The sequence below is a fragment of the Podarcis gaigeae genome (genome assembly GCF_964106915.1).
Source record: "Podarcis gaigeae genome assembly, chromosome: 5".
NCBI lineage: Eukaryota > Metazoa > Chordata > Lepidosauria > Squamata > Lacertidae > Podarcis > Podarcis gaigeae.
The window spans coordinates 97,610,957-97,636,231 of record NC_139681.1 but is presented as its reverse complement, the minus strand read 5'-3'; the positions used below and the strand labels follow the sequence as shown (position 1 = coordinate 97,636,231).

At 45.6% G+C, this 25,275-nt stretch overlaps 1 protein-coding gene across 1 annotated transcript; it reads left to right on the top strand.

Annotated features, from left to right (window-relative positions):
- Positions 1-1,441: 1,441 nt before the first annotated feature.
- On the top strand, positions 1,442-24,968 carry FYTTD1 (forty-two-three domain containing 1). The gene is made up of 9 exons (XM_083739889.1): positions 1,442-1,652; positions 8,618-8,749; positions 9,792-9,937; positions 12,023-12,135; positions 12,466-12,562; positions 15,652-15,713; positions 21,390-21,464; positions 21,706-21,832; positions 23,256-24,968. Exons 1-9 carry the CDS (start codon positions 1,490-1,492, stop codon positions 23,349-23,351), a joined length of 1,011 nt encoding a protein of 336 aa, XP_083596015.1. The 5' UTR covers positions 1,442-1,489; the 3' UTR covers positions 23,352-24,968.
- The last annotated feature ends 307 nt before the right edge of the window (positions 24,969-25,275 follow it).

Genomic DNA, 25,275 nt, shown 5'->3' with positions numbered 1-25,275 from the left:
TATCAGTTTTCTATTTTTTGCAAGTGTGTCAGCTGGGGGAAAAGGTTATGCTGATTGTTGCTTTATTTCATCATTGACCCTCAAGTGCCTTTTGCCATATGGGGGACACCAAAAGGGTGATGCTTAAATACTTCTTTTAGATGCTGGCATTTGTTACATTTTCCTTTGCAGATGTCCAGTTGCAGGCAGCTGCTTTCTTGGCTTGGATAATAAAAGTTGATGCTGTCTCCTCCACCACCACCATCTGTCTGTGTTTGGTCTGCTTTGCCCCTGCTGTCTGGACCCAGAGCATCTGCCATCTTTCATTTTGTTAAATTGGTTGAGGGATTAAGCAAAAGCATTTTAACCTTTATGTCAGTATGCTGACAATATAAACCGGGGCTCCAAACATCAGCATTTTCCCATATTAGTGCAGGAATCAGGTTTTAAAAACCATCGCAATACATGAGGCAGCAGAATTTTATTTCTTATTCAAGCATAAGATGCTGCTTCGAAATAAGATGAGCCATGATGAATTGGTATCTAGCTACCTATACATTTTTTGGGGCGCGGGTTAAACCACAGAGCCTAGGACTTGCCGATCAGAAGGTCGGCGGTTCGAATCCCCGTGACGGGGTGAGCTCCCGTTGCTTGGTCCCTGCTCCTGCCAACCTAGTAGTTCGAAAACACGTCAAAGTGCAAGTAGATAAATAGGTACCGCTCTGGCGGGAAGGTAAACGGCGTTTCCGTGTGCTGCTCTGGTTCACCAGATGCGGCTTAGTCATGCTGGCCACATGACCTGGAAGCTGTACGCCGGCTCCCTCGGCCAATAAAGCGAGATGAGCACCACAACCCCAGAGTTGTCTGTGACTGGACCTAATGGTCAGGGGTCCCTTTACCTTCTACATGCCAAACACTCCTACACTGTGACCTGTTTGTGATGTATCAATGATGCTGTTGAAAAATGTATTATGGGAAATGGGGAGAGGTCTTAAAAGGTCACACAATCCCATGCTTGGGGTTACTACTCTTTGTGCGTTTGAACCTTGTTGCAACAAATAAAGACCAGGTCTACTGACCGCTGTTTGCTTCTTTAACTTGGCTGGAGACTCCTCCTTTTGCTGACCAGAGAGACCCGCGGGGAGTGGCACCCCGGCAAGCTGGACAGCAGAGTAAATCCGCATCCTAGGATTTTTCCTAATCAGCTTCATTTATATTTTGATCTTTTGCTTTTAACTTGTTCTTATCTCTATAGGATTTCGTTGCTTGCTAGGTTTTATATTGCGAAGCGCCGCGGAGCGCATTACGGTACCTCCTCCTATGCGCTCAGCTCGGCGATCTACGGTACTCCCCCCCGAGCGTCGCCGAAGGTGCTCGGCTCGCGCAAGCGCAGCAACGGGCGAAGGCGGACCCCGCCCCATAATCGGCTCTCGCGCCGGGAGGAGGCGTTGGGTCCCGTCACGCGGGAGGAGAGCGCGAGCGTGGCGCATGCGTCCAGCGCGCCCGGCGCATGCCCAGAAAGGGGAGAGAGAGCGAGGAGCTTGTGTGGTGCTGCTTTCCTCGCTCTCGGTCTTGTGTTTTGGAAGCGGCGGCCATGAGCGGCTTCGGCGCTGGCGGAGCCCCGCTGAGGAGCGTCAGCAGCGAGACGCTGGAGAAAATCGACATGTCGCTGGGTGAGGGAGGCCGGTCAAGGCGGCGGCGGGAGGGGGGGGTCAAAATGGGGGCGGGGCTTGAGAGCGGGGAGCCGAGCGAGGGATGCTCGGACCGAACCATGTGTGCTCTCTTGGGAGGGGGGAAGGAGGAGAGGGGGCCGAACCAAAGGGAGCAACGAAGGGGGGGGGGAGGCAGTTGGGAGAGTTCGGCGGGCGGGGGAGCCTAAGGAGTTAGGGACCGAAGCTTGGGGGCCGCGGCAGGTGACGGGGGCGGGGCTGAGAGGCGGCGCCGGGGAAGATCGGTGGAACCTCCTGCCGCAGGAGCAGAATCGGTAGTATTGGTATTTCTTGGGTACCCTGCCTTTTCCTCCTGGCAGGGACTCCGGTAAAAATATAAGCAGCTTAAAAAGCAGAAAAGCGAGTTGAGAAAAACGATTGAACGTTAATAATAATAATAATAATAATTTATTTATACCCCGACCATCTGGCTGGGACCCCCAGCCACTCTGGGCAGCTTCCAACAAAACACTAAAATACAATAACCTATTAAACATTAAAAGCTTCCCTAAACAAGGCTGCCTTTAGATGTCTTCTAAAAGTTTGGTAGTTATTTTTGTCTTTGACAACTGGTGGGAGGGCATTCCACAGGGCGGGCGCCACCACCGAGAAGGCCCTCTGCCTGGTTCCCTGTAACTTGGCTTCTTGTAGTGGGGGAACTGCCAGAAGGCCCTCGGAGTTGGACCTCAGTGTCCGGGCAGAACGGTGGAGATGGAGACGCTCCTTCAGGTCTACTCAACCAAGGCCATTTAGGGCTTTCAAGGTCAGCACCAACACTTTGAATTGTGCTCGGAAACATACTGGGAGCCAATGTAGGTCTTTCAAGACAGATGTTATGTGGTCTCGGTGGCCTCTCCCAGTCACCAGTCTAGCTGCCGCATTCTGGATTAGTTGTAGTTTCCGGGTCACCTTCAAAGGTAGCCCCACATAGAGCGCATTGCAGCAGTCCAAACGATATACACTCATATCTCGGGTTAAAGCAGCTTCGGGCTGAGCGTTTTTGAGTTGAGCAGCAACCTGGAAGTAACAGAACACGTTACTTCCCGGTTTTGCCGCTTGAGCATGCGCAGACGCTCAGTATAACAAGCGCATGCGCAGACGCGGTAAATCGTGACCTGCGCAGATGCAGGTTGCGTTCGCTTCAGGATGCGAACAGGGCTCCGGAATGGATCCTGTTCGCATCCAGAGGTACCACTGTATGTATGTACCTCTGTGTAATAAATGAGATCTATTAAAAACACGACGGATGGTTACAATAAAAACAGCACAGCGCCAGCACTTCCAGTCTAGCTTCTCTAGGCAGGGATTTCCAAAGTTGTTTGGGAGCAGCCACTCCTCTCCCAAGTCCCCACCAAGAGTGCCTGTGGGGGTGGCAGGATGGAGAGAACGGCCTCCCCCAAAGATCTCAGAGCCTGGGGACTTTCGTATGAGGAAATGCACTTTCATAGAATTGATGAGTTGTACCCCAAGGGTCTTCTAGTCCAACCTCTTTATAATGCAGGAATCTAATTTTTAGAATAATATACTGGTTTCAAATAGGTTTCTGCTGCTCCTCCTGCTGCTGCTATAAGGAGGAGGAGGTAGATGAGAAAGTGCCATCTATTGCTGTCATTAGTACTATTCATTGCATGTATATCCTACCTTTTCCTCCAAGGAGCTCAAAGTGGTGTGCATGGCTCTCCCCTGCCTCTCCTAATCCCCACAACAACCGCCATGAGAGGTAGGTTGGGCTGAGAAGTCACCCACTGAGCTTCATGGCCAAGCAAGCATTTGAACCCTGGTCTCCCAGGTCCTAGGCCAACAAGCTAATCACTGCTCCACACTGGCTCCCTATGTGTGTGTCACTGTTGAAAGTATAAGACGACAGATCTCTGTCATCAGGCACTTAAAAATCTGTAAATCAACACAGACAAGAGGAGGAGGAGATGGTGTTGCGTGTAGGAAGAGAATGTGCTTATTTCATAGCTGTGTCCTTAAGGGTGTGTGCCAAAGGCTTCGTGGCACATATATTGCATTTTTTAATATAGATTTGTTTGTTTCTTGCCCAGTAATTACTTATTGATGGGCGGCCCTTTAAACGTAATAAATAAGAATAATAAAATCTGAGTGACATTTGCTGGAGAGAGGAACTAGGTGAAGGCTGGCACCTTAAATGCCCCATTTGTATGATTAATAATTACAGATTTATAGGCTTCCTGGCAACACCTGCTTGAAGCTTGTAGCCTGCACTTTAAAATGTAAAGTCAAAATTGGGCCTGGATAGAAAGAAGCAGCCAATGAAAACGATGGAGTCTCTTAAATTGCTGATTGTAATCAGGAAGCAATTGAACTTCCTAGATTGTCTTTAAAGGCAGACCCACATAAAGAACATTATAGCAGTCCAGCCTGGAAGAACCAGGGCATGGATTACCGAGGTCAGGTTTGAGTTCTCCAGGTAAGGCTGCTTCTGGGACATCAGCCAAGTCTGATTAAAAGCATTCCTTGCTATAAACCACCTGCATATCCAACACTATATCTGCTTCTTCAAGGAACAGTATCAACAACATGATGCCTGACCTTGGGTTGCAAGTCTCCTGACCAAGTACCTCCAAATTGATGACTCCTTCGCCTTCATAGACTCACTGTAACAAATACATAAGGGATTATCAAGCTTTTCCTGTGAGCATATTGGCAAACTGGAGAAACTGTCAGAGGTACCACATGGGCACAAACACACATACACATTGTAACCAAGCACACAGAACCCACAACATGCTCCTTTGGCTGCAGTAGAATTCTTCTTACAAGAGTAATTCCAGCGGGAACAGGAAACCCTGTGGGTGCCAGGGAAGGCGATCTGTGATATACTATGTATGTATGTATGATACAACTGTATATTTTTGTATATAATGAGATATCTCCATTGACCATCCTAACCGTAAATCTTTTAATGATGCATGCAAATCTGCAGATTTGTTGCTATGGTTTTATTATTATATATTAGGGGAGTTGCATAAGTGCATTGAGTTGATGTTCCACCTCTGTTGACCTAGAACTAAAAGCGGAAGATGCCTTTAAAATACGGCAACATCGCTGGCTGTAGTGTCCTGTTGAACAAGTTGCTGACGTGTGATTATATTCCATCACGGCACAATCTCCTGTTCTGCAGCGAGAAGCTGTGCAGGGTCAGACCAGTGTCCCTCTCACTTCATAGGATTACTTTGCTAATGGGCATATCCTGGCTTTTCAGGATGTGTTTCATACTGTAAAGTGTGTTAACAGGAGGTGCAGGGTGGGGGTGGGGATGCTGAAAGACACATGGACTTAGAAATGTGACACTTGCACCAGTGGGGACTTTTAGCTGACGTAGAACCAAGCGCTGCCTTACGTGTGTATCCAAACCCTCTGAAGTTTCTTCACAAAAAATACACAAAAGAATTTATTATAAAGCATTAAATGTTATTTTTGTAATAAAGTGCAGCAGCGTACATTTATAGTTCTAACACAACCACACTTCTCAGTTAAAGAAATAGAGAGTTCTAGTCTAAAGGGGGAATAGCTCTGAAAGTGGAGATAGTTGCTCCTGAAATGTTGTGTTTGTAGGTGATAAAAGAGATGGGACCCAGGCATTGAGCTCAGCAGTCTATGCAGTGAGTTCAGATCTTTATTAGTAAAATAGGATCACGGACATAGACCCTTCACCAAGCCTTGGTTCTGAAGTTTACAGATGTTCCTGGTGTGTGCAGAATGGTTGCTCAGAGGAAGAGAGAGCAGAGGGGAAACTTCAGACAGCATTGTAGAAGGTGGTCAAGGAGCCTGAACTTTAAGAAGTGTGTTTAGGTGAGTTGGCATGGTGACCAATGAGAAGGGGTCAAAATGAGGGAATGAGAGTGGATAGGGTAAAATTCAGGTAGGTGTGCTTGGTCATAGGGGAGGAGTTTCCAGAGAAGAAGACCTCAGTGATGTAATAGGGAAGGTTCTGCTAAAAGGTGAATTGGGGCATGTAAACAAGGATGACCCATCTGGAAGGTTTCCTTTGTGGATGGTCCTCCTGAATAGATTTACCTATCAAGGACAATGTCTATGGCAACAGATTCCTGATGAGTGATTCTGTCTTACCTGCAGATGTCTTGTGTTCATCACCAGGGGTCCTTTACCTTTTTTTACCTTTACATTTCTATAGAATTTCTGGTTGATGGAGAAAGCTTGCTACATGTAGAGGCTTTTAGGTGCAAAAAGCCGGCCTTCTGGCCTTCTCATTTACCTATCATTTTCCTTTGTTCCCATTATTGCATCCAGGCCTCTTGGTTCATTACTCTGAACTTTCTGGATCCTCATGATCTCGTTGGCAAGAAGGATTTGCATAGATACAGTAAATCATTTTGTTAGAGTTACAGATAGGTAGCCGTGTTGGTCTGCCATAGTCAAAACAAAATAAAAAAAATCCTTCCAGTAGCACCTTAAAGACCAACTAAGTTAGTTCTAGGTATGAGCTTTTGTGTGCATGCACACTTCTTCAGAGACCCGTATCTGATACGATACAGATACCCGTATCGTATCTGAAGAAGTGTGCATGCACACGAAAGCTCATACCTAGAACTAACTTAGTTGGTCTTTAAGGTGCTACTGGAAGGAATTTTTTTATTTCATTTTGTTAGAGAAGGTCAAGGCAAAAAGGTCATTTCCAATGGCCCTTCACTTTAGCCACACCCATCTTTGGTTGACCTCCGAACACAAACTGCAGGCTAGCAGCAAACGCATCGTAAGAAGTGTCATTGCTGTGTTTGATTCCTTGCTCCTCAAGACGAGTTAATCTGAAATTCTGCCCTTGTGACTTGGGTTGCTGTGTGTAGCAACATCCGCTGGAATCCTCCGTACCTTCTGAAACAAACTTTGTGCTGATAGTATACCAGTCAGAGGCTTCCTCCTGCGGTGTGATATGTTCAGCTGGTCTACAGTTTAGAGAGCATGTGCGGTAGTGCAAAATAACCTTAATGAGAGAGCCAATGAGTTCTCTTGGGAGATGTGTATTTGTCTTGGGGGCTGAGGGTGGAGCTAGTCTCCCTGAATATGATTTTTTTTTTTTTGCGGGCGGATATTTATGAGGCAAGGAAAGTATTGGTTTTGGGAGCAGTCAGGTTATGTGTGCTTGCTGGCTTTGACTTAGATGCGAATTTGCGGAATCCCCTCGGACATGTTCGCTAGACTCTGTTCCTCTTTGCAGGATTGTTGTAAGAATAATGCTGTTACACAGCAGTTCACTGTAGAAGTGATTGCAATGATGATGCCGCCGCCTGAGATTTGGGAGTCAGTTTCTAATTTTGAAGTTGAATCAAATGCAGGCTAACAATGTGTTTAGGGATGAAGTAATGGTGCTGAATGAATTATAGCAACTCTTGCGAAAAGAAAACTGGGGCATTCTGAATTACTGACGGAATTCGTTATCTTAGTGCTTCTAGGTGCAATATATGTTCAGGGCTCTTGGTTTAAATTTTAATGGCCATGCTTTTGCAAAGATTTTTATTTATTCGCTGTTAAGATTGCTGTCCTGCAACCTTCAGCACTTTCAAGGCAAACGAGGATTCAGAACGGCCTCAAATGGAAGAAATATAAGATTCTATTGTGTCACCCTATAGATTCTGCAGTGCACGCCATGTGTAAATCTCATGGGATTGAAGCAGGCTTCTAAAAGGAGTTCAGTTTATCACAAATATGTGATAAATGCAATTTTCAGGGTGCTATCTGGCTGTGTAGCACTCTGGGCAATACACTGGGCTAAACTAGCAACAGAACTCACATAACCCCATTTTAAAAAGAGCAGGTGTGAAGAGCAGGGATTACAAGACATATGAAGCAGCCTTTCATTGTCAGATTGCTGACCGTCCGGACCACACTTGACTGGCAACAGCTCTCAGGTCCTCAGAAGAGCATCTTCCTCTACCTGGGAGATGCCAGAGGTTGAGCCTGGAAATTTCTGCATGCAAGGAGCGTGTGCCGTCACTGTACTGTGGCCACTCCTCAGATGGAGAGATTGGGCTTTCCCACAAACATCATACATGGCAGTGGACGCTACATTGCAGCTAAACCTAATTTTGTATGTATAGAATCATAGAATAGTAGAGTTGGAAGGGACCACGAGGGTCATCTAGCTCAACCCCCTGCAATGCAGAAATCGTTTGCCCAACATGGGGCTTGAATCTATAACCCTGAGAGCAAGAGTCTCGTGCTCTACCGACTGAGCTATTTGGCAGGGATAATGTATGTATATAGCACCATCTATGCACATGGCTCTCTACAGGGATGTGGGTGGCGCTGTGGGTTAAACCACAGAGCCTAGGACTTGCCGATCAGAAGGTCGGCGGTTCGAATCCCTGCGACGGGGTGAGCTCCCATTGCTCGGTCCCTTCTCCTGCCCACCTAGCAGTTTGAAAGCATGTCAAAGTGCAAGTAGATAAATAGGTACCGCTCTGGCAGGAAGCTAAACAATGTTTCCATGCGCTGCTCTGGTTCACCAGAAGCGGCTTTGTCATGCTGGCCACATGACCCGAAAGCTGTACACCGGCACCCTCGGCTAATAAAGCGAGATGAGCGCCGCAATCCCAGAGTCGGTCACGACTGGACCTAATGGTTAGGGGTCCCTTTACCTTTGCGCACATGGCTCTCTACAGAGAAGTGTGACAGACCCAGGGCCCTGTTGAAACAAGGGAGGGAGGCTGGCTAAAGACAAGGACTCAATTAACCCCATTACACAATTCCAGAAAGGTTCTCGATTCCAGAAAAGTTTCTAAAGGTTTACAGATCTATTCCGGGAGTTTACTTAACAAACTTAAGAGTTTACTTAAGTGAAAACCTGAGGCTTTTTAAAAATAACAAATCATGCATGCATTCCTGTTTTGGTCCCCCACAGTGAGAAGTGTTCAGTACTTAAATTCTTGCTATGTGTTTTGCAGATGATATAATTAAACTGAATAAGAAAGAAGAAAGGAAGCAGTATTCTCCCAGAATGAAGAGGGGGCTTCAACAGGCTGGCAAGCGGCAATTTCGGATGAGGAGAACCAAATGGGGAATCCAGGAGTACACAGGTAGGTAGTTTTGCTTGCTTTTTTTCTGAAACACCGGGGACCTATTTTGTATCGGGACAGTAAAATGTCAAGGTTGTTTGAGACCTGCCTTTTTTTTAAAGGCAGGTGATAAATAACATTTTCCTTAATATATACTCAAAAGTAGAACAGCCAGTACAGGTTTATGTGCTAAGTAATACATAATGCATTTTGTCCTCTTAAAAGAGTAAAGTATTTTTTGGAACATTTTTACCCTGTCTTTCAACCAGAGTCTTCCAGAGTGACATGCACCATCATTTAAAACAAGACAGTCTCTTGCCTGCGGGCTTACAATCTGCCCAACACAACACAAAACAAAAAAGGGATGGTTAGGGAGGAGGAAAAAAGCAGACCCACGCACCAGTTTTTCAAGTTAAATAGAAGTTCTTATAATGATGAACTGGATTAGAAGCAGTGTGGGATCAGGAGGACCCCGATGGAGTTTGTCTTGTTGCTGAACTTACAAAACGGCTCTGCCTCCCATCCCTGTATAAGAATTGTGATGCACTGTCAACCCGAGTTATTTTTTTCAATATTTTTGATACTTGCAGCAGCCAGCCAGATGTTTTACAAAGGTTTACCGGCAAGACTTGAGACGTAATCCTCCTTTGGTGTTAAGCCCCAGCATCTGGTATTGGGGAATGGAATCCCTTTGATAATGAAAGCTGTGTTTTTTGGTGTTGTTGCTATGAGATGTGGATGGAGCTGTTCCCCTGTGTGTCAATTTATCCTCTTCAAATATCTTTGCCAGGGAGCCACAGACCTCTGTGGCAACGATTTCCATATGCTGACTTGCTCTAGGATATCTGCCTGTGATGCATACAGGTTTAGATCTGCTAAGAAAACAAGGGTTTTTATTAATTTCCTCCCAGATTTTTTCTAAAATAAATATGGAAGGGGAATCCCTCCCCCAAATATATTTCTAAAAGCTCTGCCGGTGTTCTTTCGCTAGTCTTGACCGAGGCATGTTTACTTGCCTCTGTGTCACTGGCTCACTTTTTGTCTCCTATTTATGCCATTTCAGGTTTTGGAAAGAACCGTTTAGGACGCAGAAAACGGGTGGCTGGAAAGAGGCCTCCCTATGGAGTCAAAACCGGGCTAGCAGCAAGGAAAGCCTTGGGCTCTCACAAAGGCATCAGCCCTCTCAACAGATCGCCTCTCAGTGAAAAGGTATGTGTGCGGCTTTGGGGCGAAAACATACCCATCTTTTTTTCTGGGCAGCAGTGTAAGAATGCCTCCGCCTTGAGGTGGGATCTGGTGGAGTTCCTCCACTCTCAGCACCCCTTTCCCCGAGAGTGCAAGGCTTCATCCATGAATGGAGCAGCTGCATTGGGTCCTATTCCATGTATTCCGCTCTCTTTCTATGGGCAGAGGTGCTCTCACCTCCAGTAACACTCTTGAGGCAAGTGACTACTCTTTCCAGCTGAAAGTGTGTGGTTTGCACCAAACTATGATGGGTTTTTTTTTCTGAGCCAAAGGAAATCCAGAGGGGCAAAGGTGAGAGCCAGTTTCCTTTCCTGGAGAGGGGAGGGGATCCTCGCATTAGGTGGTCCACTTGCTCTGCTGGCAGTAAGTTGCAGTTGGGAAGGGGCCGTCTGAGTAGAACAACTTCTCCCCAGATTCACTTCCTGATTAGACTGTAGGAAATCAGAGGGGGTCCCAGCCACACTTGGCACTGTAGGGGACCCCTGAGGTGGCTTAAAACAATCATATGCCAAACAGCAAAACAAATAACATTAAAAATCCAATAGAAAGAAGGAAGAAATGAAAAATGCAAAGCAAAAGCATGACACACCCCCCCCAAAATAAAACAACCCAGGCTGCTGTGTGGTCAGAAAGGCCCTGTGTTGTGTCCCCACTGATTTCACCTCTGGTGGGCTAGAGTTGTTCTGACCCTTGTCCTGGCAGGTGGAGTTTTGGAGGCAGGACGTTTCTGTCTTCCCCAAGTTGTAGGCAAGCAATGAGTAATATGGCAAGCGTGAATAGATGGGCTAGAAAAAGCAATATTGTGCCCTAGCAATTCTTTCGGACTAACTTACAAGGATGGCTTAAGCATGACTTTCACTGTCCTTAGCTTTTGTGAGCTGTTGGAGAATCGTTCACATAGTATGTATCACGCGACACTTTTATTTTTGGACTTTGACCATGCCGTCCCGCACTTGTTATGAAGTTTACAAATAGTAAAAAGTCGCAGCCAAACCTACATGCCTGGCAGCAGATTAGTAGCAGATGATCTGCAGATTGAGATGCTAAAGCAGCTCTGCTGGCCAAAAGCTGATTTTCGAAAGGCAGACGAAACAAACTTCCGTACTTCACCCCAGTATGGAGAAACAGCACATTGAGTGGCTAAACATAAAGGCACAAATATGAATCGACTGTACTTCACCCCATCCAAAACAGAAGAGACTTTCTGTGAAGTCCTATATCCAGATGCCCATTCATTATCTATGAAAGGTGCCTTGCTCAAAATAATGAGGTTTCAGTGACCCAGATGGAGAGCCGAGATGTCCTAAATGCAACTGGAGAAAACTTCTAGCAGGCCTTATGAAATGTGTATATACACATGAAGGGCCATAGGTATGTGTGGGGCGTGCGCAGTTCAGGAGCCACCACAGAGGAGGCTCTTTTTCTGGCCCCGATCTGCTTAACATCCACCATACTTGGGACACAGAGAAGGACCCTCTCAGATATTGGGGCAGGGGTAGGCTGGCAGAGGAGAAGGTGGCATTTTTACGCTTTTATTGCTCCTGTTTTAAGTTACCCATTGTTCAGCTGCTCTGTTTGGATATTGCAGGGTTTTTAAATTTAATTGTGTTTGCGTTGTGAGCCATCTCAAAGAAAGGTAGGGTATAAATATATTAATGAAACAGAGAACCTGGTACCTTTCAGATGTTGGTTTACAGCTCCCATCAGCCCCAGCCAGCATGGCAGATAGAGTTTGAAACAATCTGTAGTGCATCAGGTGGCAGAGACAGTTTTTGGATGAGAGCATTTGTCCATACTCTGAGTAGGCCCGTTGCAGTCAGTGAACGTAATGGCTCTACCCTAGTTGGATATCACACAGAGGCTGCAGTCCTAATCCTGCACACCTGGGAGGAAGCACAATTAATTTCTACAGTCCTTGCTTCTGAGTGGACATGGTTAGGATTGTGCTATTAGTAAAGCAGCTTCTAAACGTCTTGGGTTTTTAGCTGCAACAGACTAACACTGCTGGAAATGTGTGGACCTAATTTTTTAACATATCTCTTCCTGAAGAACATACAGCGGGACTACTCGGTTTTGAAAAGGAAGGCCACCGTCCAAAGACAGTCTGAGTTGCAGAGAAAGCAAGGAGGCATTCTCAGGAGACCTACTTTGTTAAACAGAAGGTGAGAGCCATATGCCGTTTGCAAAGGTCTTGTGGTCTGCTCTGCAGGCGCCTTGAGTGCTTTGCCTCAAACTCTGACCGTGCTGCTTCCTTGCCTGTCAAAATGGAGGATGGGGGGTGGCATGTGGGGAAATGAGCCTTGCTTGCTCCATCTGCTTTTGTTCCTGATCCTCCCACCACTGGCATATGGCCCTTGGAAGGTTTCCTGGAACATAATGCGTCCCATCCCTGCTTTAGATTGTGATCTCCTCGGGGCACGGCACTTGCCTGTCCTGGTTGCATCATCCTGTAACATCGATGGTGCTGACGATTCTTTGCGGATGTTTTACAGAACCAACATACAGTCTCCTTCTGCCAGGATCGGGAATAAGCTCTACCAGCAGAAAGACGCGCGCCAAGCCACTTTCCTTTTTAAGAGGGGCCTGAAGGTACTGTAGGAGGCAGAGCGAGAGTGCTGTTCTCTTCCCCTGCACCTCTCTGTTCGACATAATCTGACCATCTGGATAGAGTTTGAAGAAAACTTGGCTAAAGTTGTGTGTTTTATATATAGCCATGTTCTCCTTCAGATGCTACTTTTCATTAGATCATAAGGTTTCGGTCATTGGCACTAAAAGAGGTGCGTACATGCCTGTGTGCTATTTGTTGTGACTGAACCTTCCGACGGCTGTACAGTGGTGCCTCGCAAGACGAAATTAATCCGTTCCGCGAGTCTCTTCGTCTAGCGGTTTTTTCGTCTTGCGAAGCAAGCCCATTGACGGATTAGCGGATTAGCGCTATTAGCGGCTTAGCGGATAAGCAGATAAGCAGCTTAGCGGCTTAGAAAAAGGGGGGGAGGGGAAAAAACCGCAGGAACTCGCAAGACATTTTCTTCTTTTTTAAAAATAATTTTTATTGACAGGCCAATCACATCATATTATTCAAATCACATTGGTTCCAAATTATACAGCCAAATTTTTAAATTTTTTGGGAGTACCCATATATCAAGCTCCGCACGAGTCCAAAATTCCGGCTATTTCCAGACTTCACTTATTTTACTGCATTCATTAATCAGTTCTATCCAGTTCAGACCAGATAGGAACTCGCAAGACATTTTCGTCTTGCGAAGCAAGCCCATAGGACATTCGTTTTGCGAAGCACCTCCAAAACGGAAAACCCTTTCGTCTAGCGGGTTTTCCGTCTTGCGAGGCATTCATCTTGTGGGGCACCACTGTATTAAAAGCATCGGTGCAGGAAAAACTCAGCGATGAGCTAGTTTGATAGAGAGCAGAAGCCCTGTTCTCACTGAATCAGGCGTCCAGCTCTGATGATAATGCAGACATACTTCTCCCCGGAGATCGTGACTTGATTTCTATGGTTGTGTGAAGCCAAGGCTAGGAAATGCCTCTATAGAAGCCTGCGTAATTTATAGGCCTGCAGACTCCACTTTTGTGGGTTCCCCAGCAGCCGCTGTTGTTCTGACCGAGTAAAGCTGTCTACTAACATCACAGAGGTGTGTTTATTGAAGAAATCCATCCCAGAGCCTTCTTCAGCCCAAAGGCGTGATGGAATGCCAGAGATATAGTACCAGGACCAAACTTTCACACTCTTTGTGGATGCAAACTTGGAGAGTGTGGAGCGTGCATAGACACGGCTCGCAGTTTAACAAAAGTTCTGAGCCAAAAAAAGGAGTACAAATTGGAGTACGTCTTGTTTCTGCAGTCAGTGAAAAACTTGGAGTTCTCTGGAACGCCAGATAAGTTTGCAGGGCTGTTGAAGGGAGCACAAGTGGTTCTCAGCCTGCCTGCTTGGAACAAAGCTGGAGAATTGTAAAGTGAGGCAGGGGGTCACATGCAGGGAAACGTGAGTGGTTTGAAGAAGCAGTTCAGGCAGGGAGAATGAAGGTGGGGAGGCTGAAAACAGTTTTGGGGCGAGAGAGCATCTTAGGCAGTGAGTTACCAGACGCACAGCTTAGCTACACATAGGTAAAGGTAAAAGGACCCCTGACCATTAGGTCCAGTCGTGGCCGGCTCTGGGGTTGCGGCGCTCATCTCGCTTTATTGGCCGAGGGAGCCGGCATACAGCTTCCGGGTCATGTGGCCAGCATGACTAAGCCACTTCTGGCGAACCAGAGCAGCGCACGGAAACGCCGTTTACCTTCCTACCAGAGTGGTACCTATTTATCTACTTGCACTTTGACGTGCTTTCAAACTGCTAGGTTGGCAGGAGCAGGGACTGAACAACGGGAGCTCACCCCGTCGCGGGGATTCGAACCGCCGACCTTCTGATTGGCAAGTCCTAGGCTCTGTGGTTTAACTCACAGCGCCACCCGCGTCTCCATGCTACATATACATGGCTGGAAAGAGCAAGAGTCAGGGATGAAGCCAGTCCTGCTGGCTTGCAGAAGGTGGGGACCCACAGTGGCTGATGTTGGCCAGTTGGGCATGTTGATTTTTTCCAGCTTTCAAATTCCAAAACTGAGGGGTGCTAAAAAGTTGTAACATGACTTGGAAATTCCAAAAATATTTTGGTTAAATCAGTATATAGTCTTGTGTGGTAAGTAAAATGTGTGTGAAATTGCATAGAAATAAATAAAATAAATAAAAATGATTGCCAAGTATGGTACTTGAAGTTATTTAATGCAGTAGTAGTAGTAGTATTTAAGCATTATTTGATATTTTCAGAAGGTAAATTTAAATTTATTTGTTTTTTTCAAGAGCAGTTTCTTGTACTTTTTAATCAAACATAGATTTACCAAGCTAAATGTTGTCCAGTCACAAAATAATAGCAAATTGGAGTTCCTCACAACCAGAAACGTATTTTTAAGATCGCTCACTGAAGAAATTTGCAAAAATTAAGTTTCACCCCCCAAAATGACCTGCCCTACTGGCCAGGTTTGGGGGCAGAGTGTAGACGGCACTTGAAGAAGCAGCACTTCAGAATGGGATGGAGTGGGGGGGAGGGAGTCTCCCACCAGTTGGCTGACTTTTGGGATCCACTAAGCCTCTTTAAGTGTTCCTTTTGTATGTGTATATTTTGTGTGTCATTTTATTTTGAAATCTTTATATTGCACTTTTTGCTATTTGTATTCAAAATGGCTAACATTTGAGTTAATCCTAATTATTATTATTATTATTATATTATATTTTTATTATTATTTATACCCCACCCTTCCCGTTTCAAAAACCAGGCTCAGGGCGGCTAACAACAAATTTAAAACACTTAATTATAAAAGTAGCATCAAATACAGTATAAAAACATGAATAACAATAAAATTCAAAATCACATAAAAGAGACTTAACCCGTCATGTCACAGTGCCAACAAGCTTCGTAAATGCCTGTTTGTCATGCAAATCCCTTTATGAATCTCTGTAGAAACACTCACACCCAGAAACCCCAACCCTGTTGGAATGTCTTGGTCAGATTCCAGTGACCTAGATTAAGTCTATAGTTGTCTCCTGAATAACTCTTCCCTCCCCGCCAAAAAACATCTTCAGCTTTCTCATTTTCTTTACCCGTATTTTCTTTCCTCCTCCGGCAGGTGCAGGCCCAAGTCCATCCAGAAGATGACCTAAGCGCCCAGGTCACAAACAGAACTCGCCCGTAAGTGATCCAATTTATTTGGCAGAGCAGTTGTGGAGGCAGTAATGCATGTGTGTTGGGGGACTTCCGGGTTAGCGTCATCGCCTAATGGCGGATTCCCTCCGAGCTCCGGAGGGAATCGGCTCAACAGGGTTCGGGTCCTGCCGCGCCGGCGACGCGGGGACCCTTAAAAACCACAGGCGCGGATGCCTGGGGACGTGGTGACTCGGTGGGCACCATTAACGCCCCCCCGACCCGCGAAGGAGCCTTTTTAAAGGCTACGGAACGGGGAACGGGGAGAGGCGCGGTGCTGAGAGTACTCTGCTTATCCTGCTGAGCGAAGCCGCATGCCATGGACGGAGAGCGCTGACTTTTTCCCTTGAACATTCGGACTAAAAGCAACAACCCGTGAGTAATTAAGAAATTGGACTCTAAAAGGAATCTTTGTCTTGAAATTCGGTACGACCGGGGGAGGGGTAAAAAGGAAGTCCCCCCCCCCACCTTGCAAACAACCTAAAGCAAGGACTTGAGAACTAAAGTTGAGAGAAACATCTTTGTCCCTTGTGGAGGAAACTTATTAATTTCACAATTGGACATTGTAACTAAATTTGCTGGAGGACAAGAGTTGGTTTTGAAAGTTAAAGTGTAACCCCCCGGGACCCGGGAGTGACCTGTGAGAAAGCCTGCTTAAAAGATACAGACTTTGATAGCTGTCAAATTAGCTGTCAAAGCTGAGGAATAAGAGGAAACGTGGTTTCTGGTGATACTGCCGGTTAGACTTTTTGTAAATTTTGATACAAATTATGGGAAATAAAGGAAAATAAGCTACATTGGACTTTTGGATTGGAACTGGAAAGATACTAAGTAAATAAAATCCCCCTAGAGGGGAGCAGTGGAACACTGTAAGAAATGGCTGTAAATGGAAAAATACTGACTGAGCTGAACAGGACATTTTATTTCCTGGGAGAGCTCCAGGAAGTACAGGGAGAGATCCAGGAGCAAGGTAATATTTTGACTACTAGGGCGACAACATTAAAAGAAGCAGTAAATAAATTTGCTGGAAGAGTAAGAGATTTGACACAAGTCTTTGTCATGGAATCAAAAGTCCCGGAAGCTGGAACAGAAGTGGCTGCAGCTGGGCAAAAGAATTTTGATAATCTGGAGAAAGTGGAAACAGTGGAAAAAGAGATACATGAAGATTTGGTGGAAAATGAAGGTGAAACCATAATGCTGTGGAAGATCAAGGCAGACCAGAGGCCTGCAAGTTCAAGTGCGATCAAGATGGAAGTTGGAGCTTTTGGGACATATAGATTTAAAAAGGTTAAGGAACAAAAGTTGAGCTCCACTTTTAAACTTAGAGGCCTGTTTGGAAGAAAAATGGATATTATTGGGACAGATCTTCCTCGAGATTTGGAGCTGTATATAAAGAATGGTCAAAAAATCCGGCAGAGCGAAATGGAAAGAGCTTTAAGAGCCTCGGAAGTTTGGGATCCAGGCTGAGAAATGATGGACTGATGGACATTGGTTTGGGGATCATACCGGGAAAAGGAGGGTGGGACCTGGGAATCCAAAGGGTATTAAAATATAGTTTTGTAAGTTATTTTTTCTTTTTATAATTTTTGTGTTTTTTAGGGAATGTGGGGAAATTGTGGAAGGGAAATTTGGGTTGATTTTAGGAAAAAGGTTTAAGATTAAGTTAAAATGGGGTTTGTTAAAGTAATTAGAAATAAGGTTCTTAAAATTAATTGAGAAATGGAAGAAAGAAGAAAAGGAAAATATATAATTTTAAATAAATGAAATTTTAAGTTAAGGTTAAGAAATATGGTAAGAACTTGTTGAGCAGATATTATAAATTGGAATGCAAGAAGGGGAGGGGGGAGGTCTGAGAAATAAGGTGAAAGGAGCTAAGGTTTTTTAAATATCATATGTTTTTTGTTTGTATCTTTTATATTGTCTTTTTTCTTTTTCGTCTGTCATTGTGTTTTCTTGTTGTGTTTAAAATTTGTGGAAACTTCAATAAAAAGTTATTTAAAAAAAAGTAATGCATGTGTGTTGAGACTGGCTTTGTAGACCACCGTTGGCCCCTGCAACCAAATATTCATGGGGCATATCGAGGGCGCTGGATGTCTGTCTGATTTGGGAGGTGGCCTTGGAGTGCTTCTGAGCTGGGAGGCAGGAGCAGTGGCCTGCTGCAGTGGTGGCAGGGAGCTTCAGAAAGTGTGGGCTTCCAGTGTAAATCAGGGGTGGTCTCATATTCTGAACACGCTGTCATAATATGGTATGTCACCAGTTCTGAAAATGAAACTGTTGTTTGCCTGCCACTTGCTTTCCGAGTGGGGAAGGTTTTGGAGATGTCCTCTGTATGCTTTTACTTGGGAGCAGGCCCCATTGAATTTCTGAAGCATGCATAGGATCAGACAGTGTGCTACTCATCTCCAAATGTTGAATGAACACCCTCTAAACGGCTGTGGAGAGCTTTACAGGTTGGGACCGGGATGCAGGCAGTGAGAAACAGAGCGTTTGTAGGGAGGAAAGTTGGTTGGGAATTGTAGAAAGCAGAGGTATTTAATGCCCTGGTTTCTTCTCTGATTGCTCTCGGATCTGTAGCATATGTGCTGTAAGCAGCCCAGAGTAGCTGGGAAGACCCTGCCAGATGGGTGGGGAATAAGAATAAGAAGTGTTTAATGGGCAGTGTTTTGCTCAGTAACTGGTATGTCTCTGTTAACTAGATGCCTCATACCCAGCCTTGCGGAGGAATTTTAAGAAACAAAAAAAATCAGTGCCATTTTGAAATCAGTAGTTTCATTGTGCTTTGTGGTGTACAAGTGAGCAGGTCCCTGCCCCTAGGAGCTTACAGTCTATCACTTGCCACAGGACAGGCAACAGAGGAAGGGGAAGGAAGCCACCAGATGTAAAAGAGAAAAATAACTACCAAACTTTTAGAAGACATCTGAAGGCAGCCCTGTTTAGGGAAGCTTTTAATGTTTAATAGGTTATTGTATTTTAGTGTTCTGTTGGAAGCCGCCCAGAGTGGCTGGGGAAACCCAGCCAGATGGGTGGGGTATAAATAATAAATTATTATTATTATTATTATTAGCAGGAGGCAGTTGTCAGTAGGTAGAGAATGTGGAAGGGGTTGGGTCAAACAGTGCCTCTTCTGATGGCAGAAGAAAAGGGAGGGAAGTAATTTCAGTGATGCACCATCAGCTCTGGAAGATCCCCAAACCCGTAGAGCAGATTTATGGGGGGTGGGAAGCTGCAAGTGTTAGGGGGAAATCACAAAAAAATTGCTTCCTACCCCATTCCACTGTTGAAAGCCTTACCATAAGCTGAGCAGTGCCACCAAACTCAGCCTGAAGGTTTCTGAACTCCTGCTGATCTTGACTACCAACCAGCCTCTTTCGCTCAAATGGTGGTAACTTAAAATTGCAGTCTAATTTGCTTTCTTATAAAACAGGACTTTTTGCTGTGGCTATTTCTGCATTCTGGATGAAGCTACCTTCCTTATTGGACTTGTTTGCTAAGAGGAAACAGGATCTGCTTCCAGAAAAGGAGAGTCCCCAAGTGCTCTGGAGCATGTGCACATGCGTGTGTTTAGGGACAGCGGCCTCCCACACAGGAACAGATGGTGCAGAACTGCAACCTTTTTGAAAGAAGTGTAAGAGCTTGCTGGACCAGGCCAGTGGCCCATCTAGTCATCATCCTGTTCTCACAGTGGCCAAGCCGATGCCCCAATGGGAAGCCTGCAAGCGGGACCTGAGTCCACACCCCGGCTTGTGATTCACAGCAGCTGGCATTCAGACGCAGGGGGCCTCCAACAGAGAAGGGAGAACATAGTCATCATGGCTCGTCGCCATCATCAGCCTCATAGCTGTCAACTTCTAGATTTGAAAATAAGGGACCAGCAGCCAAAATAAGGGATTTTAGTCAACCAGCTGAAATGCGAAGTTAAAAGGGACCAGATAATTTGGGAGAGCAGCGCCGGTTTTTAGCCCTTCATTTCCAGAGGTTGCTGCTCAAGACACCAGCTGATAAAACACTGCAATTAAATAACCACAAGCAGCAACCACTTTTCACGCAAAACGAAGTCTAAGCTACGAAGATGCTGCTGCAGTTCTGTATCTTTTCTCATCTGCAGCTCTCAGTTCCATCAGGCGGGGTGGGAGGCGGGGGGGTGGAATAGCGCCCAAAGTAAACCCGCAGATCAGACCATCTAGGCTAGTCTACCACTACAAATCTATGGGAGAAGCGCTTGCGGTCCTTCCTCCGCTTTCCCCCTCTATGGTTAGCCCTTGGAACACATGCCTGCCCCTGCGCCGCCTCCTCTGTCTGGACTGCTTTCTCTATGGTTGCCCTCGCTCTCCTCTCAAGGCTCCTCAGTCCCGGTGGGGAGGGGCTCCCGGGGCCAAGGCTGGTGAGAGGAGGCCGGAGGGGGGTGGGCCGGGCAGCCAAGCAACACAGTTGGAGCCTCCCTCCTCCCTGGCCAGCAGGGAGGGAGGGAGAGGAGCTGCTTCCTTTGAAACCCGGGAAATTTAAGGGACATCATCAATAAGGGACAGCAGCGGGACACGGCGCTGGGATAAGGGAGTTTCTCGCCAAATAAGGGACGGTTGACAGCTATGCAGCCTTAACTCATTGAATTTGTCTAATCCTTTTTAAAACCCATTCTTTTGAAAACCAAAACAAAAAAAAATTCCTTCCAGTAGCACCTTAAAGACCAACTAAGTCAGTTCTTGGTATGAGCTGGTCTTTAGTTGGTCTTTAAGGTGCTACTGGAAGGAATTTTGTTTTGTTTTGACTATGGCAGACCAACACGGCTACCTATCTGTTTTGAAAACCAGTCTGCTTTTAGAAACTAGTGTCCTAGCATTGGTGGTCTGGCTGTTGGGTAAGGAAAGCCCTACATGCTAGAGGCCAGCTGTCGTCAAATGTTGTCTTGAGGAGCAGCCTCGAGCAAAGGGGAAATTGCTCAGGCCTTTGCTGGTACAGCTTCAGGCAAACTGCTGAGCTCCTGAAAAGGGTGCCCACATCTGAGCCCAGGGTGGATTGGTTAAGGCAGCCAGGAATGCAAGTAGCCTATAAAAAAAGGCTGTTGCTTGTCTAACCTTTAGCACTATCAATGAATTTATCTAAAGTGGGAATTTGAAGCAAACTGCCTGTACAGCTGGTCTTTTCAGAACACCCTTTAGCTCAGTGCTTGGGAACCTTTGGCCCTCCAGGTGTTGCTGAACTACAACTCCCATCGTGCCCTGCTCATTGGCCATGCCGGTTGGGGCTGATGGGAGTCCAGCAACATTGGAGGGCCACAGATTTCCTCATCCTGCTTTACCTGGGATCATAAAGTTTACGTTATGACCCATAGTTAAAACATCAGCTAGTGAGAAATCAGTGCTTATATAGCTTATGGAAACTGTTTTGAATGATTTTTGACCATCTTCCACATTAGGACTATCCAGGTACAAGTTTAAAACTAGTTGTTCAAGCCTTTGGGTCTTTAAAATTGATACTGATTCTGGTGATTATTATTGTATGGCTCCGATTTGTGCTTATAGTATGTGTATATTCAGTTTTGTGGTGCGTAGTTTATGTTATGAGACACACTGTGCTCCTGTGTTGGACGAAAGGCAGGATAGAAAAACTATGTAATATTAGCAGAGGATTTACTGGGTCAACTGGGTCTTGTGCTTTCCCAAACAGATGGCGAACATCCACTACAAATGGAGGGATTTTGACTGTATCCATTGATAATCCTGGCGCAGTCCCATCCCCCATGTGAGTAAAAGCAGCTTCATCTTGCGCTAGAATCTCCTGGTTGATGGGAATAGTGTGGGAGCTAAGGAAAAGTACATGGCTGGTGAGAAACTGTGTTCATCACCCAGGTCCACCCCCTTGCTTGCTGTGTTGTTATTAGCTTGGAAGCAATAGGTAGTGTTTGTCTCCTCTGCTTTTACAGTTTGGTGGAAATCGACATTTCCGTTGACCCTGTTCAGTGTGCCATGTGTTTTTCCCACAGTTCTTTGAAGCCAAGGCTGACCAGCACTCCTGTGCCTCCCTTCCTCTTGAAGAAGGACCAGTCGGAAGAGAAGAAGATTCCCAAAGGGGTCCCGCTGCAGTTTGATATCAACAGTGTCGGAAAGCAGGTTGGTTGCTTCCAGAAAAAATGGGTGTGCATTATTGACAATAAAACGGGCTCCATGGGTTCTTTATTGGACTTTGGATCGCGTCGTGGAATTGCGGAGCAGCTGAGTTCCTGTCTTGGACTGGCTGGATGCAGGGGACTGGTGGGAGGCACCATCCATGGAGCTGGATTGGAGTAAAAAACACTGTTCACTCACTTGGGAGCCCCTGGTTGGAGAGAGGCTGAACAAACTGCCATTCAGGCCATGCAGGGTCAAGAGGAGACGACTATGGGGACTGTTTGGTTGCTCCAGATAGTGACCTGAAGCAGGAATGTGGTGTCTCCTCTGCTGCCTCCTGGGTTCCTCTTTGCACTTTCTTGCAAACAGTGTTAGAAACTGGGATGGAAGAGTTAGGAGCCAAATAGCTTCTAGGACCTGGGTTGTGGGTGCGAAAGCATACCATCTAGTCGCCACTGGGGAGTGGGGGCGTTGGTAACACTTTTTATTAATTTGATAAGCATGAACTAATACCTATGCATTTCACATAAGTGACACATTGTTAATATCACATTTTTAGCAGAAATGGTTAATACATGTTTAGTTTAGTGTTTACTATAAAAATAGTGGTACCATACTTCAGTTTTCCTGGGACGCAGGTGGCGCTGTGGTTTAAATCCTCAGCGCCTAGGACTTGCCGATCGAAAGGTCGGCGGTTTGAATCCCTGCGGCGGGGTGCGCTCCCGCTGCTTGGTCCCAGCGCCTGCCAACCTAGCAGTTCGAAAGCACCTCCGGGTGCAAGTAGATAAATAGGGACTGCTTACCAGCGGGAAGGTAAACGGCGTTTCCGTGTGCGGCTCTGGCTCGCCAGATGCAGCTTTGTCACGCTGGCCACGTGACCCGGAAGTGTCTCCGGACAGCGCTGGCCCCTGGCCTCTTAAGTGAGATGGGCGCACAACCCCAGAGTCTGTCAAGACTGGCCCGTATGGGCAGGGGTACCTTTACCTTTTACTTCAGTTTTCAAAACACTCTACTCTTTAACATTAAACTCCTTAACATAAACTTCAAGGCTTCAAAGCACATACATTTCAGTAATCCTTGAGTGTCAGCCAGGCACCAAAAACGGCACCCAGACTTTTGGAGGTGCTCGCAAATGGAGAATCTTTAGGTGCAAAATGCGCCTGGTGCCCTGCTAATTTCGAACCCTGCTTGCGAGTACTCCGAACACCTTCAGACTCTCCACACAATTAGAATACTACTCTTTAATTTCTATTTTCTCACCTAACCCACCAACCTGTATCTTCTCCAAGGTCCCCCACTGTAGTTGAAGCTTAGCATGTGTGTTAAATGTGCTAGGGGAACTGGTTGAAATATTAACCAGGCACCATAATTTTGGCCTGCTTGATGGGTGACTGCTGTACTGATTTACGTCCTCCTTTGTTCACAGACAAACATGACCCTCAACGAGCGCTTTGGGATCCTGAAGGAGCAGAGAACGGCTCTCTCCCAGAACAAAGGCAGCCGTTTTGTGACTGTGGGCTAGAGGGCCTGTTCAGGGGAACCCTATCTTTCTAAGGAACTGAACTAGCAGTGGGCCGAAAAATAAGTTGGACTTTGTGTCAAGATACTGAAAAACTGAATTTTGTTTTTAAACGGCTTTAAAAAGAGAACACCCTCACATGATAGTGGACCATAAAAAGAGAAAATTCAGTGTTGCTTGGAAAACAGTGTCCTGTTGTCTGGACTGCAAGGGTCCACATAAGCTCCTGGACGAGGGGGGGGGTAAAGCCAGTTGTTCTTATTTTGGTTTCTTAAGCAGCCGAAAGAGGTGGTGATTAATGCAGGGGTCAGTCTTTGCTCCACCCACTCTTGCAAAGCTGTGTCATTTCATTTTGTGCCCCCCGGCTGCCGAAATTTGCTTAAAACGTTTGCAGTGGACAGCACTTGGCTGCTGCTGCTGCTTGTCTTTCCGTTACTTCGGCTCACAGATCTTTCTTTCACTCAAGCTCTGCAGTTCATCTGGCACTAGAAGCTAAATTGTTTGGCATCCAAGGCAGCAAGTAAGAATCCAGCTTTTCTTGGTGATGAAAAGGCGTAGCGGTCATTCTCGTCCCCTTAAGTGATAGAACAAGGCCTCACATGAGGCCACAGCAAGAACCTAGTCCACATCCTCGAGAAAGGACCATACAGGGTGCATACAAGCTATTTCCCCCCTCTCTCTTTTTTTAAAGCTGTGAGTTTGCTTCAGATATTCATCGGCTGAAACGATGCTTTGATGACCATTCAATGTTACCGGATCAGTTATTTTGGTTGTCGCTCTGTTGTGTTGTACAAATGTGGCACTTTTGTGACTCGTATACCTGGTGGCAGACCCACCAGGTGAGCATTGTGAGGTTCAAGGCACCTTCCTGTTGCTTCAAGGGATCAAAAGTGGTGGCGTCCACACACACACACACACACACACACACACACACACACTCTTCATGTGCGCTGGATTTTGATTTCAACATAATTGCCTGTGTGGACAGCTCCTACTTCCTGGATTTTAAATGTCCATAGTGGGTGTGTTGGGAGGCACACCTAGGTAAAAGGATGCCAGGTTTGCTCAGTCTCAGAAACCTGATATATGTAACTTGATCTTTGTTTTTCTTTGACATTTCTTTTAAAAAAATAGTTTATTGTGGAGATCAAAACAAATATTTGGCAGTACCAAGGCTGCCTTTAGAGCAGTTTTTATGTAGTCATGCCTCCATGACAATTTAATGTTCATCATCTTCTGTTTTAATTATTTGAAATACCTTCTATACCTTTGCAATGGGAAAAAATGGAATATTAAAGTTCCTCCTTTTGTGTTGTTGTTTTTTACTCGGTTAGTAGGAATTCTGTTGAAGTCCATTAGAAATGAAGTAGATAAATATGCTTATGATCATCCTGTGTTTGGTTTCTACCAGGATGTACTTAAAAAAAAACCAACCCTTTTGCATCAACATGGATGTAAAACATTGATGCAATGCATCTCAAGAGAGCTAGTTTGTATTTAAGGAGAATATGCTTTAAACTCTACCTTTGGGTATTTTTTTTTTTTTTTGAGAAGTTAATACATTTGGATCTATTCTAAAGCTGTTGTACTTTTTAAAAATAAAAGTGTTACAAGTTTGCATTTGTGTGTACTTAGATATGAATTTTGCAGCTTCATATTCTTCAACAAAGGCCAGCTTAGTACTTAAATCAGGAATACATGTTTAACGCTCCACTCTTCACAATGATCTTAACTCGTGATCTGTGCCAGAAAAATGCAAATAATGTTGTTGTAATGACTGGTATACCATAAGCATTACTGCTTTCAACTATCCCCTTATTCTCATAGCGACTGATAAAATTCATGGCACTACCAATGACACCTTTGGGATTTTAACATAAAGCTGAGACCTTAAGATCAAGGAAAGCCCTGCTGGGTTAGGCCAGCA